The sequence below is a fragment of the Orbicella franksi genome, chromosome 6, assembly GCF_964199315.1.
Source record: "Orbicella franksi chromosome 6, jaOrbFran1.1, whole genome shotgun sequence".
Taxonomy (NCBI): domain Eukaryota; kingdom Metazoa; phylum Cnidaria; class Anthozoa; order Scleractinia; family Merulinidae; genus Orbicella; species Orbicella franksi.
In genome coordinates this window covers 410,561-430,000 of record NC_138150.1, presented here as the reverse complement: position 1 = coordinate 430,000, position 19,440 = coordinate 410,561, and the positions used below count along the sequence as shown (strand labels likewise).

General features: G+C 40.9%; 3 protein-coding genes and 1 pseudogene across 4 annotated transcripts; 1 reads left to right on the top strand and 3 right to left on the bottom strand.

Annotated features, from left to right (window-relative positions):
* Positions 1–2,131: 2,131 nt before the first annotated feature.
* LOC145489440 (uncharacterized) lies at positions 2,132–3,657 on the bottom strand (annotated as a pseudogene).
* Positions 3,658–6,809: 3,152 nt separating this feature from the next.
* LOC145488994 (uncharacterized) lies at positions 6,810–12,020 on the bottom strand. Of its 2 annotated transcripts, none has more exons than XM_081467871.1 (2): positions 10,485–12,020; positions 6,810–9,110 (listed from the first exon to the last, which is right to left on the bottom strand). In XM_081467871.1, the coding sequence occupies exon 2, from the start codon at positions 9,091–9,093 to the stop codon at positions 7,558–7,560; it is 1,536 nt and encodes a 511-aa protein (XP_081323997.1). In that variant the 5' UTR covers positions 9,094–9,110; positions 10,485–12,020; the 3' UTR covers positions 6,810–7,557. The 2 variants fall into 2 exon arrangements, with proteins under 2 accessions (XP_081323997.1, XP_081323996.1); XM_081467870.1 differs by having other exon boundaries at positions 11,117–12,020.
* Positions 12,021–12,097: 77 nt separating this feature from the next.
* On the bottom strand, positions 12,098–16,066 carry LOC145488997 (ribosomal RNA small subunit methyltransferase H-like). Its single transcript, XM_081467873.1, has 3 exons — positions 15,858–16,066; positions 14,427–14,877; positions 12,098–13,012 (listed from the first exon to the last, which is right to left on the bottom strand). Exons 1-3 carry the CDS (start codon positions 16,014–16,016, stop codon positions 12,462–12,464), a joined length of 1,161 nt encoding a protein of 386 aa, XP_081323999.1. The 5' UTR covers positions 16,017–16,066; the 3' UTR covers positions 12,098–12,461.
* LOC145488998 (SUMO-conjugating enzyme UBC9-like) lies at positions 16,048–19,036 on the top strand. The gene is made up of 7 exons (XM_081467875.1): positions 16,048–16,168; positions 16,369–16,432; positions 16,991–17,010; positions 17,284–17,356; positions 17,668–17,777; positions 17,846–17,925; positions 18,402–19,036. Exons 1-7 carry the CDS (start codon positions 16,085–16,087, stop codon positions 18,472–18,474), a joined length of 504 nt encoding a protein of 167 aa, XP_081324001.1. The 5' UTR covers positions 16,048–16,084; the 3' UTR covers positions 18,475–19,036.
* Positions 19,037–19,440: the final 404 nt, after the last annotated feature.

Genomic DNA, 19,440 nt, shown 5'->3' with positions numbered 1-19,440 from the left:
TCCTATTTCCATCAGGGACTACTGGAACTTTCGCGAAGATCTTACGTTGCAAAATGGGATACTCTTTAAGAGTCAACGTGTTATCATTCCCCGTGCACTAAGACCTGAGGTGATATCACGATTACACTCCAGCCATCTTGGAATAGAAGCTTGCTTGAGGAAGGCGAGAGATCGTGTCTACTGGCCAGCCATGAACAGTGACATCAAAGAGGCTGTTACTAAGTGCCAAGTGTGTGCTGAATTTCAAGCCAGCAACCCCCAACAGCCACTACAGACTCACAAGATTCCTTACAGGCCATGGAGTAGACTGGCAGCAGACTAATTCACTCTTCAGTCCAAAGACTACATCGTCCTGGTAGACTATTACTCCGACTTTGTAGAAGTCAGCCCTCTCAGGAAGACAACATCTGCAGCCATTATCAAGTTCATGAGAGTGCAATTCAGCCGGCACGGCATTCCAGATGTTTTGGTCACAGATAATGGACCGCAGTTCGCCAGTAAAGAATTTGCCGAGTTCGCGAAACAGTGGGAGTTTCTACATGTCACTTCGTCACCTTATCATCCCAAGTCCAGTGGCAAAGCAGAGTCAGCTGTAAAAGTTGTCAAAGGACTCTTCAAGAAAGCCCTGAAAGACAAGAAAGACCCCTGGCTAAGTTTGCTGGATTACAGAAATACCCCCACAGCTGGTATACATTCAAGTCCAGTGCAAAGGCTCATGTCAAGAAGAACGAAGACGTTGGTCCCCATAGCAACCAACCTGCTATATCCTGAAGTTACTGAAGGAGTAGCAGAAAAGATACACCAGAAACGCCAGAAGGCCAAGAGCTACCACGACAAGAATGCCAAAGAACTCCCAGACCTCGACATTGGCCAAGAAGTGCGTATTGCGCCAAGTCACAGAGGCAAGACATGGGAGGCAGGGACTTGTCTGCAGAAACTCTCAGACAGGTCTTACCTAGTAGAAACAAGTGGAGGGGAAGTGCTACGCCGCAATAGACAGGCAATAAAACCATCTCAGTCTGAGCACGTAGCAGAGCAAGACAGCCCTAAAGCTGAAAGTGCAGTACCACAAACTTCCACGTTGTCAGCAAGCACAGACCTTGCAGCCAGCACAACTGCACCAGCAGCAAGAACGAGCTCCAGGACCATTAAGAAACCTTACGGTTTCTGGATTACGTGTGCTAAAGACACTTTAAGTTCGCAAACTAGTCTTACAAACGTGGACACTCGTTTCCAGGACTTTAGAGTTCGCATACTAGGCTCAGAACATTGACTTTGATTTTTTTTTGTTTTTTTTATATAATTTTTTACCGTTTTATATCGATTGTCATACCACAGTGGAAAATTAAGTTCTAATTAAGCTCGTTACAAAAGGGGAGATGTTACAATATACGCCGCTTCCGATGGATTTGATTGACACTTAAATGATTGTGAGATACCGATATATCTAGGGTCTCGCTATTAAAGTAAAACGCATTTCAACCTACACTCAGAAGTGTGTGCGTCCCTCTCTTTACATATATATTATATATATACCGCAATACTTCAATACCGAGTCGAAACTCGATGTCATATCGAAACCTCCACTCTGTATGTTAAGTTCAGAGCAAATATAGCAAATAAGAATTTGTTAATGAACGTTAAATCAGCTAGTTTTCGATTTAGACAACATATATAAAGCAAAAAACATCCAGTGACGTGTTGCCTAATAATGAACAATAAAACTTACCCTGTTCTGAGTGCGACCCAGGGAATAGCAGTTTACCGTTGCCGTTTTCATCGGGGACTTCCAATCGGATAACTGGAAAAGGCTCGGAAAATGTTGGAGGACTTGGAGGATGATCTCTAATACTGTCCAAAACGCTAAAAAAAATCGCATCCTGCGCGCGCAGGTTCGGAGAATACCGCAACACCGGATTTCGAGATTAAAACTACTGAAATGCCGCAAACGGAAAAATTGTACAATACCACAGTACCGCAAACCCCAATGTCCCCCTCTAACTAACTGACTACAAACCGTTGTCACATGCCGTCAAAGTGTGACAAGTGATACAATAAACGAACGGCTACTGAATGTTTCTGGACGTTCTACAATACCAAGTAAAAAAAAAACTTAACAATGATATGATATCTAGTCCTTGAATTCCTTGATGGCCTTTAGAATAGTTCCTTTGACCAAATTAGCATACGTCTGGGCTGTAGCATCACTCACAACGTTGCTGTAATAAATGACAGTTCAAAACAATTTGCCATTGAATGTTGCTATGTTATGGTTAAATACGGATCCACGCTGGCGCACTGCAGAACAGCCGAACCTGGCACGGAGGATGACTTCATCATCAGGAGATCCATCTAGAAAGTTTGCGTAACCAAGGTTAGTAAAGACTAGCAGTTGCTCATTGCGCCCACCGGATCTATCAACCTTGGGAGCTCCATTCGTCATTCGAGTCACCATTAGCAAAATGGCTTTCATTTTCGTCCACAATCGGAAGTGTTCATTTTTGTTTAACCTTGCGTGAAGGTCACTTGAAGCTTGTCTAGCCATATTCCAGAACTTGTTAGCACCGGGCGACGACACAATCAGGTTTTTACATTGCAGTAATGAAAAATATGCTCCGGCGTAGTGGTCGGGTACTTTGGACTTCAGGAAGGGTCTGATATTGACTGTGACAGTGGATTCTACTTCAAACTCGTCCACCTCGAGCATGGTAACCATGGCAACACCAGCTGCTGTCTGGACAGCCCCCTGAACAGTGGCATTGTGCTCTTTGCACATCTTCAGCAAACTTGATGTCTCCACCTTTGTAAACTCTACGGGAATCATTTTTGTTCTTGGTTCAATGTGCGGATTTCCACACCATGTTTCCTGGTAAAGGCATTGCCTCCATACATTCTGCTCATCATAAATCCAGAGAATCCAGGTATCAAGCACAATATTTCCAACACAAGTTGCAGAACATAGTGGTACCATTTACCTTGGATCACTTCATCCATGTATAGATCCATTGGAGGCAGCATGGGCATTGATGTCACTTTGGGCTCCTCGTTTTTGAGTAATTTACTTACAAACTTCATGAACTCTGCAAACATTCTAACATAAGATGGCCCGTCTGCTACAATGTGATGAAATGCAAACACACAAATGCATTCATGAGGGTATGATGTTATGCCTGGCATGTCTTCTTCTGTAACTGGCTCATACCTAGCATTGGGCAGGAAAGTTACCCTCCAAAGAGGACCATTATCTCCATCAAATTTCTCCAACAAACTGTCCTCCATCACAGTCCTCCAGTCGGTGGTATCACGTTCTCGCAGATCCACATGAGCATTGGCCATTTTCTGCAGGTAGTAATCTCCATTTTGAGCCTTTTTGGTGCACATGCGCAGCATAAGGTGTCTCTTCATGAGCAGCTCCGTTGCCTTTCTCACCACCGGACCTGTGATTGGCTTCTTGGATCTCAGAACTAGAGTGCTGGCAAGAATAAGGTATCCGATTGTGTCATGACCATGTCTCAACCAATTCTCCATAACACCAAGGGGACGTCCGTTGTCGTGCAAATACTGTTTGTGGAAAAGTAATTTCTTGGTACACAAGTTTCTCCACAATATTGCCAGCAGTACTGCTACAACTCCGCAACCTATAGAATAGGCCATCATGTTGCTACGGATTCCTGAAACGACAAAGTAACAATATTGTGATCGTGTATCTTGCTGAAAGCCATTTCATCATGGAGACTGTGTAAAGCTTCCTGAATGAAAATCCACCAAGACTCTAAGTGGCCTTAAGTTGGTTATGCCTAGCTCTACCAAAAGGACACAACACACATTGGCTTGGAGTCTGCCTAACGTGACTGACGACTTTCATTGTCTCACTTCTTATGGCGCTAGTATCTGTACAACAACAACGCGCCCACGTGAAGAAGAATATTGGTGGGTTTGACAGGCTAAAAGCGATACCCTACGAGCTATAATCTAGGTCAGCCATATATTGAGTCCTGAAGTCTGTAACGCCAAATGGAGATGGACACCAACCGATAAAGCCACATCAAAATTATCCTCTAAACCTCTTCAAAGTGAGGTCTGTTTATTACATTTCGGTACCAGAGAGGCTCCCATTCTTTTTTCCTTTTTTTTTCTCTTTTTTCTTTCTTTCTTTCTTTCTTTTTTTTTCTTTCTTTCTTTAGGTCCATTGTAAAATGAAGCGTGAAGTTGCTTCGTTGGTCGGGTGTGTCTGGAAAACCCGAATAGCGAATAACGAATAGTCGCGAATAGCGAATAGTCCCGAATAGTGCGAATAGTCTCGAATAGTGCGAATAGTGGCGAACAGTCGCGAAAAGTGGCGAATAGTGACGAATAGTCGTCGATAGTCACCGCTTTAGATCTAATATCCAGCGTTAATTAATTATCCAAATAAGCAACAGGAAAAATTTCAGTGAATTTATTACCTTTTCTTCTCCGGACTCAGGCTAGTAGGCTGTCCATCGCCGACATTAAGAAAACAGAAAACACAAGGATAACCTAATAAAGACGTATCTACGCTTTTGCAGCGGTTAAAACAGAAGAAATTACATTTAGAAACACCTTTTGTCCTGATAAGCGTCTGTGCTTTTTAGCGGAAAAATCCCATCCTAAGTTGCTACGAGGTTAACTGCGAGATACTGGGTGCCCTATTTGTCACTATTTGCCACTATTTGCCACTATTTACCACTATTCGCCACTATTCGAGACTGTTCGCCACTATTCGCACTATTCGCTATTCGCTATTCGGGCTTTCCAGACACCCTCGTTGTCAAAATCTTATATTAGCCCGTCACGCTTCAGAGTTGGCAGATTTCTGTTTCGTGACATATTTTAACCGAAAAGACATTGTTTATATCTTTGTTTTACATGTTTAAAAAAATCGAATCATTACAAAGGGTTGAGTGTATGTTCTGATCTTTTTCTTCGTCGTCTTCATTCACAAGAAAATTGAAGGTCTGCCATGATTTATATAAGCTAGGCAGCTAGGCTTATATAAAAAGTGCCGGCTGTTTCTGAAACTTGTTTTATCCTCTTTACGTTCGGCCATTAACTTACTTCGCTGTCTGAGAAGACAAGAGTCGCCATCGACTCTGATAGACTCTGAAAACGCGATTATAAGCGAGTTTGACCGAGTAGCAGTGTAAATAGAGCATTGTATTTTCCTTTATGACTGAATTGACTCTTATAGAAACCATGTATCGTAGTTTTAATCAATACTCGGCCGAATTCTGCTTTTATACCGACACTTCGTTGCTTTACACGTACACGATGCGGATTTTCAGTGATCGATCCTGCTGGTACATATTCTCCGCTTCAATTTAACCCGCGAAACGCTGACATCCACTTTTGAATCGATCTGAAGCTTTTTTCATCAGAGCGGATGGCACTTAGCGAACTCTGCCGTTCACAGGTTCTGACAGAGTTTGATCACAGTGTTAAAGTGACCTTGATCAAGTCGGCAAAAAAATAGCGGAGCAAAGTTGACATACCTTCGTATTTTGAGTCCTGATCCGTCATTACGCTTATAACGGTCGATGACCAATTCACAGAACGACTCACGGAATATGAGTATTGTGACTCTATTCTGTTTTAACGGGCACTGTGACACGTACAATATTAGCCTCCCTTTGGGGTCTGTCACGCAACTACATGGGCATGCACCGTTAGTTTTCGTTGTCAATAATTCAAGCAAAAATTGTTCAGTTCTTATATACTTACCATCTCACTATGTCTTTTCATTTTTAAACGTAAAATGAAAGCCTTCCTCTTAAATCAATTTTTAATGTCATAAATTGAATATGTAACCAGTTTTTCAATAATTGTTTATCGATAATCTTTGCGTATTTATGTACAGTGGAACCTCGATTTAACCAAGTCGCTGAGGACCGGCCAAATTTGTTCGTTAAATCGAAGGTTCGTTATATCGAAAACCTCGATAGAACGAATTTGAGGGGAAACGACCAAAATGTTCGTTATATCGAGGTCATAGTTAATGATTGATTTGTTACACATGTGACTTCTGTCAAGTAATTCAATGTAATTTTCGTCACCCAGAAGTGCCGCGTTTTGGGATGCAATTCATTAAGCATGGTTTCTTTTAGCATCAATTATTTTCACTTTTGAGCAGACGCGCAGCTTTTGTTTACAAAAGAACTACACTTTCAGAGTAGCGATTTAAAAATGTTGCAACACAGAGGTTATACAGAAAATTGTCTATGTAAACAAGGAAACATTGTAATTCGTTATATCGAGGTAGATTTTACGTTTGGGCTTCCGAGTTATGTTCGTTATATCGAAGAATTCGTTATATCGAGGTTCTGTTCCATACATTTTACTGTAACTTTGGCCGGGACATAGAATATCGTTCGTTATATCGAGGACTTCGTTAAATAGAGGTTCGTTAAATCGAGGTTCCACTGTAATTATCTTTATCATTTGTCTCTGAAAAGCCCCCATGGGGAGTTGACAATAAACTTTGTGTGGTACTGTATTACTTAAAGGTAACCTTACCAGGCTGTGGAACAGACAGAAATAAACGTCGTGTTCAATATTATAGCCCGGTAACGCTTTTTTTTTAAAGAGCCGATTTTGAGAACACGGTCGCCGCCATATTGGTGACCAATCTTTCTCGCCCTCACTTCCTCTCACACGTTCTATCGCTGCACGCTCGACGGACTAAGAAAAAATACGAAATGCTGGTGGTCTCTGTAGATCGCGTTCAAGAAATCCCCTCTAAATCCACATCGTTCTGCATGTTAAAATAACGTTAGTGAGTAAAAAAAAGTAGATAAGAAAGTAATGTAATTCTTTATTAAACGTGACCACTCCGCTCAGTGCTAAAAACCTACTTTACAGGAAACCCACTCCTAAAATAACATAAAACTACATTAATTAATACACAAGTAAACAAAAGAAAATACAAAGTAGTTAAAATGTTTACGAACTCTATACGAGCAGTTTGGAGGAGTATATGAGTAATGAATACTGTCGACAGTGATTATAAAATCAAAGAGCTCATCGAGTAGCTCTTAATAATCGTTCAGTTTCAATGAATCAAATAAGACAGTTTCGCCACAGGCAGACCACTCAATGTGTTCGAAGTTAATAGTCGTTTATGAAACGAACAGAATCTGAGGAAAGCTCTGAAAATTGCATATCGAAATAACCTCTCGATCTGAATGTCCCAATAAAGTTAAATGAAACGTTAATCGACTCGTGTGGCGTTTTTTCGCCTTCGTTACGAAACAGTACAGTAATTTCGTAAAAAGATGCTTAACTCACAAGATATTACACTGCTACATGTAGATTATTAACTTCGTAATTCATTTAGTTGATTTATGTTTTTTTGTATAACAAGCCTTCTGCTGTGAATCTATCAGAAATAAGATCCTAAGTCTCAGTGACAGATAGAAGGTCAATAGATGGAACACTTATCTCAGGCTAGCGCTTATCAACAAAGAGAAAAATAGAACCAAGGATTGATACGGCAAGAACACCAGAAGTGTTTGTAATCACTGGACTGGCCGAAGATTGTTTCTAGTCCTTGATGTCCTTGATTGCCTTCAGAATAGTTCCTTTAATCAAATCAGCGTATTTCTTGGCCGTGGAATCATTTACGATGTTGCTGAAGTAAACGACAGTCCAAAACAGTTTGCCATTGAAAGTAACAATGTTATTGCCAAAGATGGTCCCATATTGATGTTCTGCTGAACAGCCGAACCTGGCGCGGAGTATGACCTCATCTTCAGGAGATCCATCTAGGAACTTTGCATAGCCGAGATTGGTGAAGACTACCAGCTGTTCAGCGCGTCCACTAGGTTTCACATCCTTAGCCTTCCTCCGGAATCCATCTATTAATACTGGAAACAGGCATTTCAGGGTCGGCAACATATTTAGGTGTTCTTTCTTGTTCAGCTGTGCATGGATGTCATCAGAAGCTTGTGTAGCCATGCTCCAGAATCTGTCAGCATCAGGTGATGACTCGACTACGTTTTTAAATTTCAGGCCGAGAAAGTATACTCCGGCATAGTCATCAGGTACCTTGCACTTCAAGAAGGGTCTGATATTGATTGTGACATTGGACTCTACTTCGTACTCGTCTGCCTCCAGCATAGTAACCATGGCAACACCAGCTGCTGTCTGGACAGCCCCCTGAACGGTAGCCTTGTGCTCTTTACACATCTTCAGCAAACTTGATGTCTCCACCTTTGTAAACTCTACGGGAATCATCTTTGTTCTTGGTTCAATGTGCGGATTTCGTTCGATTTCCACACCATGTTTCCTGGTAAAAGCGTTTTCCTCTCTAAACATTCTGCTCATCATATATCCAGAGAATCCAGGTATCAAGCACAATATTTCCAACACAAGTTGCAGAACATAGTGGTACCATTTACCTTGGATCACTTCATCCATGTATAGGTCCATTGGAGGCAGCATGGGCATTGATGTCACTTTGGGCTCCTCGTTTTTGAGTAATTTACTTACAAACTTCATGAACTCTGCAAACATTCTAGCATAAGATGGCCCGTCTATTACAGTGTGATGAAATCCAAACACACAGATGCACTCATGAGGATATGATGTTATGCCTGGCATGTCTTCTTCTGTAACTGGCTCATATCTAGCATTGGGCAGGAATGTTACCCTCCAAAGAGGACCATTATCTGCATCAAATTTCTCCAGCAAACTGTCCTCCATCACAGTCCTCCAGTCGGTGGTATCAAGTTCTCGCAAATCCACATGAGCATTGGCCATTTTCTGCCGGTAGTAATCTCCATTTTGAGCCTTTTTGGTGCACATGCGCAGCATAGGGTGTCTCTTCATGAGCAGCTCCATTGCCTTTCTCACCACCGGACCTGTGACTGGCTTCTTGGATCTCAGAACCAGAGTGTTGGCGAGAATAAGCTTTCCGTCCACGTCATGACATACGCTCAAGATTTCCTCCATTATACCCATGGGGCGTCCTTTATCACGGGAATACTGCTTTTGGAAAGCTTTTCTCCTGGCTCTATGTTTTCTCCACAATAACGTCAAAACTATTGCTACAACTCCACAGCCTATGGCAAAGGCCATCGTAATGCCTTTAGTTTCTGAAATGAGAAATTTAAAGAGTTAAAGTTAAAGAGAGCTTCTGCATGGATTACATGGCACTTCTCAGACGACCAGTAACATATTGTTTAGATATGATCGGTTCCTTCGATTCCTTAAACTTGAGAAAATATCAGACTGGCGGTCATTTGTTGCATTTTGTGACCGGCTGTCGGTCACAGCATTGATGTTTCTAATTTAATTCTTTTGTGGCAATCTCGTTTTGCATGACATTTCTGGTTCTCATATTGTTGTCGCAGGTGTCATAATTGCCCACGGTATCGAGTGTCTGTCTCTGTAGCCTAAATGAGTACATTGTCTGTAAAATTGCTGTCAATTGTGCCTCTCTGAAACTGTCTGCCCTTTTGTTAAATGATAATTATACACCTGAATACTTTTAATTTTAAGAAACGACCAAACATTTTTTTAAAAAATGTCTCAACAGAATCTTCTGTCATCTCCAGTTTAACTAGACGCCTTGCTGTGTGTACCCAGGCAGTCGTTATACTGAGAAGCACTAGCTACATTTGACGTCGTATATAATTCAATCGAACCGATGTGCTCAAGCTATTCTGCCTTTGATTGCATTTCTTGCAATCGATTAATAGCTTTTTACTCGTTTGCAGACCTTTAGGGCGTGAAATGAGTCAAGGTCTTTATATCAGCCTATAAACGTTTCAGTCTATTTTCCTTAGCCTTTGTCGTCGTCGTCGTCGTTGTTGTTGTTTAGCGTTTCTCAAGTAAGCGAGACATTTTGAATTTCAGAGTTATGGCGGTGCGTGACATAGAGCTACGAACGCGTTTGTCGAAAAACATATACTTAACTCGTGATTTTTAGCCCATTCAGATGTTAAAGTATTAGGAAAAGTGCTTATGTAAATGCTTGTTTGTTTAGTACAGATAATCAGTCGCCTAGATAGCCAAAGTAAAGTTCCAGATGTTTACACTATTTTGTGGCCGCAATGTTGGTGTACCGCGGAGGTACACCAACATGGCGGCTTCATACAGGGCTCAGTAAATTTGTGCTAAATATTTCGACGAACATCTGAGGTTTGGGGAGACGCAGAGACTCCTATAACATCAGAATTTCTTGACTTTATCCACTAAATGGTTTTCGAATAATTTTTTTATTGCGTCAGGATTGCGTGACAGTGCAAGCCAAGAATTGTTTTGCTGGGGTCAACATACATTAGTTTTAATTCGCTACATGGGTTAAAGACACACAGTTGAATATATAGTGTGCGTAAAATGCTAATTGACCATATGAGAACAAAAGGAAACATGAACGTGTAAAATATTACAAAGAAAGCTTTTTTCCACGTGCGTACGTGAGCATATGTTCAGTGATAGGACCTCTCACATTTTCAAACACTTACAAAATTGTCAGCAATGCCGCACTTCATGCTCCAATGACTGTTTCAGTATCTCTTCCAGTATATCTTCCAGCTTAAGATAAAAGAAGCTATTCATATTCAGTGGGAAAAACCAACACTAAATCATCAACTTTATCATGTTAATTTAAAACTTTCTTTTAATATTTTGCACTGTCATGTTTCCTTTTGTTCTTATATGGTCAATTAGCATTTTGCGCACAATATATACTCAACTCTGTACTTTGTAATTTAAACTGAAGATGGCAGAAGATTATGTTGAAACATGTTTTTAAAAAACGTTGCGTTGTTTCTTAAAATTTCAACATTTCTGCTACTATCCAGACCTTTAGGCAACACCTGAATACCAAAGGATCCATGGAACCACTAAATAAATAAACATGCTGGATAATGACAGGGCACATGACCTCTCGAAGAAACCTGTCTGACGGGAAACGGATCGATATTATAAAGAACGGCAAATGTGTGAGCCTTATCTCCAGTTTTACTCGAGAGACTATTCATTAGTTTATGGTCGGTATAAAACCAGAATGGTATCTATATATTAAGACCTCCATATATAGCATGATAAGGAACCGTGTAAGTCGACATTTAACCATAAGAGCAGAAAATAGTACCTTCGTAATTCGAGTCCTGTTCTGATTTTAACATCACCAATGATTCGTACAGTTCTTTGAACTGTAAACTTTAAAGTGATCCGCGTGCACTGTAGCACGCAATTGATCGAATTTTGCTCGAAAATCCGCCAGGGAAGAACGCAAGAGGGAAGAGCGACGAAGCCCTGAGGAGCGAAATAGCACTTCTAGACGCCCGCGATAATCGAGGTCCGCGGCCTTGCCACTACCCTCTGTTCGTCGGCCACTTTGCGTTCTTTCTCATAGTCTGGAGAAAGGTTCCAGGTGGGGGAGAAAAAAATTCAGAGATCGAAGCGAACCGTCTAAGCCAGCGCGCAAGACGTTAGGAAGGCGGGAAAAGTGAGTCAGACCGCACCCCAGACCGCGTCCTCTAACCCAGTCGCGAACCTGCCACAGATTATCTTCCCCTACGGATTTTCGGTAAAAGCGGAGAGACTGTTCGTAGGCTACCTTACAAGATGCAGACTAGCGTACCGTGCCGAGACGGAGCAACCTGACACATTCCTTCCGGTAACATCGTCTTTCACTGGAAAGGTCTTCAAAACAGGAGTATCCAACTAATCTGTCCATTAAAGATTCGTTTTCAGCGGAATCCGTGCTGCCTGGAAAATTCAGGGCAAGCAACCGATATAACCTAACTCAACCCACAAAAAGAGATTTCTGCAGAGATTACTAGCCGGCTGAGTAAAATGTGCTGGATTCCTTCATTGATAAGTAGCCTGGTCTGTGAATTTTACATTATTTTGCTAATTGTAGACACCGCAAATGAACAAACCAATTGAAAAGAAAATGATAAACTTAACTATCCCGACAGGGGGAAGGGTGACCGAAGAAAATCCAGTTAGTAACAGGATAGTCAGACCCCAGCAGATGTGAAGTGTGGTCTATCAGTTACCGGTAGTTCTCTAAGATAGGAACTGCTTAAAATATATTAAACGCAAAACACAATCGAGAATACTAACAAAACTGTACAGTTTATTGAAAAGATTTGAAACTGACATAAGATTCCATGGATTGAATATATTTCAAAAAGCTTACATTGTTTTGGTAGTAAAATATAATATTAATTTGTTCTGAATTAATTCTCGATTCCGTTTGTTTGTTCTCCCTCTTATAGTTTTGAACACTTTGTTGAAATCGCAAAACCATTAATTAAAATTGACGAAGAGTGTTTTTTTTGCGTTTTTTTATACTCCTCGTAAATATTTGTTGAGCTACATACATTCCACTCGCACATAAACAGATTTCACAGATCAAGATTTCATAACTAAAAGAAAAAGAGTTGTAATAGCGCCAAGCATACGAGCTTTGAATAGTAAGACGATTTTTAAATATGTGTTGTACCGTTATAAAACGTTTGCCCAGAGTTCTTGTCTAATAAGGTTGTAAGCTCAGTTAAATCTAGAACCAAGTTGTCCGCTTTAGCTGCAGCACGTAGTTTAGCAGATCTCGAACGTGGATTAAGGTAAACTTCCTCATCTGACGGATGAATAACGTTCTTATGAAGAGGAAGCCACGTGCTCGCTTTCGCCTTGCCTGCAACTTTTGTTCTTGATCGCAGGTAGCTCACCTCGGAGTTGGCTTCTTTGAAGAAATGTCTAACGATAGAGTCCTCTAGAGCATGAAATGAAATGACTACAAGACGCCCTCCAGGACGCAGCAGTTTGTGCGCCGTTTTCAGGGCACATTGAAGTTCATTGAGCTCGTCGTTTACAAGTATGCGCAGTGCTTGAAACGTTCTTGCCGCAGGGTGGAGGTTACGAGAAAACTTGTCGGTTCTGTTGTAGCGTACCGCTGCCGTTACAATGGCGGCTAACTGTCTCGTGAAAAGTATTGGCATCTTTCCTCGGGCTCGCACAATAGCCCTGGATATACGAACTGTAGAACAAACATTGAACAAGGTTAGGTGAGCAGATCTGAAGTGAACACAAAACAGCACCATCAAACATCAACTGACTTGCAAGTCATGAGAGTAAAGAAACTCACTACCAAGGAGAATTGTAAAGTGCAATATTGTATGAACTTTAAAATTCCCTTCCCTGTCCCTAAGGCAGTAGGTATGTATGGAGACTAGGGCGGACAGAGGAATTAACAGGAATTATGTCTCTGAAACTAGTTATGTCGGATGATTGATTGGTTGACTGGATGGTCAATTGACCAGGCAGTTAGCCAGACACCAGGGGGGGGTGGGGGGGGGAGAGAGACTGCCATATAAAAAGGGCAGGGATGCTCCTTGGAAATTTTGAAAAGAACCCCTAAGAAGTACCAAGATCCTGTTTTGTGGGCCTTGCTTGAAATATTTTTCTCCCCTTAGAGGTACCAACTCTTGCACAACACATAATCTCCTGTCATATTTTTTCAGTTCAATACCCTAAAAGGTACCACAAAAGCTTCAGCTGTGGACCTTTTGAGGCTAAATGCCATAAAAGGTACCAAAACTGCTTTTTTAACCCCTAAAAGGTACGACAAGCACCCCTATCCCTTTTATATTAGAGTGCCCCCCCCCTCCCTGGTCAGACTGCCAGTCAGTCAGTCAGTCAGTCAGTCAGACAGTCAGTCAGACAGACAGTCAGTCAGTCAGGCAGGCAGGCAGTCAATCTAAAATGGCCAGTTGGTCAGTCAGTCAATTGAGTATGTGTAGAGACTAAAAGATTAAAACTGTAAAATCAACTTGATGATATACTGGAGCTGGCTGGCTGACTGGTCAGCCAGTCAGGTAACTAGCCAGTCCAGAATGGACATTAGTTGGTCAGTCAGTTGGTTTGAGTGTGTGTGAAGACCAGAAAGGAGAATCTGTAGGTTGCAATTGTAGAATCAGCTGGATGATATCTTGGAGTTGCTTGGTTGGTTGGCCAGGTGGTTGATTGGTCAGCGAATAAGGCAACTAGCCAATCTAGCACAGGTGTCCGTAAGTCAGTCAGTTGGTTTGAGTGTGCGCAAAGATTAGAAAAAAAAATTTGTAAGTTGAAACTGTAGATTTAACTTGACGATATCTTGGAGTTGCCGGGTTGTTTGGCCAATTGTTTGATTGGTCAGCCAGTTGGGCTACTGGCCAATCCAGCACAGCAGTCAGCTGTCAGTTGGTCAGTAATGTGTGTGTGGAAACTAGGGAGGAGAATCTGTGGGTTGAAACAGTAGAACCCCGTATAACCAACAGAAATGTACTGATGTATTAAACTTGAAGATGTCTTGGGTGAATTACGTGGTTGGTCAGTTAGTAAGGTGGTCTGGTGATCATGGAAAAATTGCAGAACCTAATGGTCACTGCAAAGAGCATATATTAAGCACCAACCAGCTTCCTTTTCTTGTCCATATTGCCTTAATACAGCTGTAAGCTCTGTCTCGTTGATAGAATTGACCACATCAGCGGCTGTCATCAGAAGCTGCTTATCACCTCTTTCACTGCTGATATTTCTTACATCCATTCTCATATCAAGTGGACCATCTTTGTAAAAAGAAAACCCTCTGTCTGGATCATCAAATTGAACACTGGAAGCACCAATGTCAAGAAGCATTCCATCAACAGATTCATTTTTAATTCCATGGCCTTGAAGAAGTTTGTAGATATTACTAAATTTTCCCAAAATGGGAAATAACTTTCCCTTAAATTCTGGTCTCTCTGAAAGAATGTTTGCTATCTCTATTGCACTTGGATCTCTGTCAAGAGCATAGACTTTGCAGCTTGCACTTGAAAGGATTGCTGCACTATGTCCCCCAGAACCAAATGTTGCATCTATAAATATCTGCAATAGTAAATAAGAAAGTAAACATTTTTTTACTCCAGATTAGTTTGATAGTTAGGATTACTGTATCACTATTGTGACATACAAGAAAATGGCTATGGAGGTCTGATTAAACATGCATTCCTTTGGAATGATCTGGATCAGGATCAGTGACCCGAGATCACTTGGATCATAGCGCATCAAAGATGCCGATGAACCAGCGTGGATTTGCCAGTTCCATTGATGTACCATGATCTGAGTGACTTGGATCACTGATCCTGGTCCAGATCACCCAAAGGAATGCACCCTAAAATTCTGACACAGCTGAGAGAAAGGTATGCAATCAATTATTTCTGAGAGTGGTACTTGCTATATGGGCATGTGCATCACCAAATGGTATGGTTTTAAAGCCATTTTGGTGTAAAACAGGGTAAAAAATTCTGACCAAGTTGGTCTCAAATAGGACATGCTTTGTAAACGACAAAATTAATGGTACTCAGTCCTCCTGGTTAGTCAGGATCGATGTTAGAGACAGATGCCCACTTGGAGGTCTGGAATAGGGTATCACCTATTTTGTTCGGTCTGAAATACTAGGTCATCGAAAATAAACTAGAAATTACTATAAATTTCGTTGAGTTATCCCTTCCCCCGCCCCTCCCCGATTTATGTTGGCTGATCAGTAGAGAAACAGTACAGTTGAATTAGTTATGTATGTTACAAGGATTTTATTTTTCGACATCTTTCTGTGACGTCAACAATCACACATTGTAACATGGAGTTTCAATTCCGCCATGATGTTCAAGATGTTTTGTTGCCTTACCCTCACATGGATATATAAACCATATGACTATCCTTAGCAGAGCTTTTAGTTTGAATATAAAATAACCATGATAGTATTTCCCTTTCTGGTCAAAAGAAAATTACGCGATGGATAAGCTTGGAAAAGTGAAAAGATTAGATACGAATCTGCCGTAACCCGCAGTGAAAATTTCATGACTTACCTGTTCATCACGAGGAGCTAGAAAGCTGAGACATTCCTTCAGCATCACAGGGACATGAATGGTGTGTGAATCACCTTGAGTGCAGAAGCATCGCAATTTCTGAGAAGGAAGTATAAAAAGACTTCTTGCGCAAAACAACGACAAAGAACCCGCCGCCATTTTGTTTCCTCATTTCTGTGAAACGACTGACCAAAAGCATTGCGGATTCAAGCGCGCCTACTTTCAAAATGGCGGCAGCCAGAGTACAACTCGTGGATCCAGTCGAAAGACTGAAAGAAGAGTACAAAGCCTGGAAACACAATCACCCCAAGGTTTGTTGTTAATCAGCCCGTCTTTTAATTGTTCTGAGGCGATTGTCACTGCAGTCTGTAAGACTATTATATCAAGCAAGGATGCTGAAATATGGCACGTCTGAATTCGATTCGCGTGCTCTGTATGCTCTAGTAACAAGAGGGCATCAAATTTTAAGCTCTTCTTGTTAAGTCTGAATATTTACTGAATTTTGGTTTAGGATTTCATCGCGAAACCAGTTAAGAAGGACGATGAAGAAATCGACTGGCTTACATGGCAATGTGGTAACTATTAAGCTCAATAAATTTTTCCATGTTGCTATTGAAGATTCCAGATTTTTCCCCCACTGTGGAAAATTATTTTATATAGTAACACCTAGGAGACTAACAGGAACAAACAATTAAATCATAATATTTGCCATTGTGCATTGGCTTAATTCATCTATTTCATCTTTTGGCCTATTCCCAAAGCACCAAGGCATCACCTGGAGTAACTGTCGGTGTAGGCTGGAGTCTGGGAGTTGTAATTAGATCTTATGGGATAGGATTCCATGCAGGTGGAACTAGAAGTACAGTTTTCACTTTTGTACTCCTAGTTACTAGATCAGTGATGGATCTTGGGGAGAGGCCCGAGGGTAACCCCCCCTTCAGAAGGAAGAAAAGCCAGCAGGGCAAGTAACCCCCCCCCCCCCCCCCCCATTAGCTCAAGGTCTGGATCTGCCACTGTAGATGCTACTAAAATGGGGATAAGCTGTGGTGGCATGGGACACTTTGGCCCAATGTCAAAGTATGTTTACAATCACCAGATTGCTACTAACAGAAGCAATATGTCTTCTTTCATAGCTATCCCAGGACCTAAAAAGGTAGGTTACATATTTCAAATACATAACTTCAGGCATTCGTGGGTTAATTTTATTACCATAGTACAGTTATTGCCAGACAAATGCTGGTTTGCTCTCCTCTTTACTAGTGATCTCAAAATAGTTATTTTACTCTTAGAATTTGATTGTCTATTGATTTCTTTCTCCCCATTACCTAATATTACTCACTGGATTTTCTATGAGCTAAAGGTTTTGACATTGTACTTCTCTTTGTTTCAATCTTTTTATTTTCCTGTATGTATTAATTTCACTTAGACCATTTGGGAAGGAGGTATGTACAAGCTGGAGTTGTCATTTCCCCAAGATTACCCATTTTCACCTCCTAAATGTAAGTTTCCAGGGGCTCAAGCTATATTTTGTTATAACTACACAACTGTCACTAGCTGAAAACCTTGAAGAGCCTATTTTCAAGATCCGTCAGGTGGTGCCGAAGTTCATGTACATGTAAATAACCAACAAGTTCTTCACAAGTTCATGCCATGTACTGTTTTTTCTTTTCTTTTTTTTTTTTTTCAATTTTACATGCATGTTTGTTCGTTATATGTCCTGGCTAAATGTAGCTCTGTGCTCTGTCCCTGATGTGTCAACTGTTATGTCGTTAGTAAAATTTAATGAAGATAATTGTCTTATTTCTCTCAGGTGTGTTCAATCCTGTCATCTTACATCCAAATGTGTTTCCCTCCGGCAAAGTTTCCTTGTCACTGATCGACAAGAGTAAAGGCTGGAAGCCACAAATCACCGCTAAAGAGGTAATAATTAATTTTTGGACACATGCAGTATGCTTTCAATGTTTGCTAAAATAATAATATTTTTTCAGGTACTCCTCGGTATTCAGCTGTTGTTAGGTGAACCTAATTTCCAGGACCCAGCTCAGGCAGAAGCTTATGTAGTTTATTGGTAAGGAAAATCATTCGTCTCCCATGAATATTACCGGTAATAACTCTACATACAAGACAGTCCACTGGAATTTGTCTCTTTATGTTCCATATGTAACTGGTGTTTACACCTTTATGGACACAGCATGTAAATTACCATAATCATTCATTTGAACTCAGCTAAGGAGATCTAGGGGAGTTCGGGGGGACATTACAACACACTGACTTGGTCTCAGATTGCTGGAAATCCCTTCGCCAAGGATTTGCCAAGGACGATAAAAAAATTTCTGGCGAAGGATGACCCCAGACTCCCCTACAAGGGACTGCCTTTCCTGGTAAGTATCTCAAACCCCCTTTCTTTAAAATCCTGTTTCTGCCCCAGCTCAGGTTCCCATTTTTTTTTTTACCACACTACCCAACCCCCTCCAGCCAACCAACTATGGAGTTGAAGGTTTCCTTTCCTGATTACCTGTACTATCAACTCTCTTTAACTTGCAGCCAAAGCCGAATGGAATACGAAGAAAGAGTTAAGAAGCAAGCAAAAGAGATGGCTCCTAATGGACTACGATAAAACTAACCACAATATTAAACATGTTAAAGAACAAGAGAAAATGCTAATTATTAAGAAACTACTGTACGGGTAAAGTAAATAGCAGCAGCTGTTTCATGATCTGGCGGTGTTCTCTATAGGCTCAATTTCTGCCACTCCCTTCAGTCCCATCCTGTTCCTCCTCTACTGGAGAGGATTGGAGAGTTCTTTTGCCAAACAGTGGCTGGCAATCATACCCATATACTCTAAGGCTACAAGATGTCCTGCTACTTTTAAATTTGTTTTAATGTTGGTTCTAGTAATGTGGTGTTACATCAACACAATGTGGTGATGTTATAAGAAAATAGATGCAATTAGATACACTAGTAAGGCCCAAACAAGAGTAAAATAGTCTAGTTCAGGCTGTCTCTGACTAAGTGTGAACGAGCACAAAAAGAGGGACTTATGTTGAAATTTGGATTATACATGATGTATTAAAACTTTGTACTGAACAGTTACTTGTAAGAACTGTAAACACGTGTCAATAAGTACATTAATGAGATTCTCCCTTAAACAAAGAGTTACAAGATTTGTAACTGGGGAAATGGACTTGCTGTTCAAGTGAGTCTATGTTCACGTTGCATTCCTAATGTTGGGTTTTATGCCTGCGTGGTTCAATTTCACCCATACCCCAGAACCAAGGACATTAGCAAATTGTTACGGCTAAAACTGAACCACAAACATTTACGTCAGATAATTTAGTTTAAACTGTACCTTTGTATTACTTGACATACTGGCCAAACTAAAAAAAACTAGACAGTACTTTACAACTTTTTTTGCCAAAGAAAAAATTTGTGGAATGTACAAATGTACACTTACTGTAGTTTTCCCAGTCTCTATCAGTGATAATATTCATCAAATTATGTAAATGTCATGTTAAGTGCTATTCCTCTTTCTGATGAGATCATCTCAACTGAATTCTGCCATAGATGTAGCTCAGGTAACCAG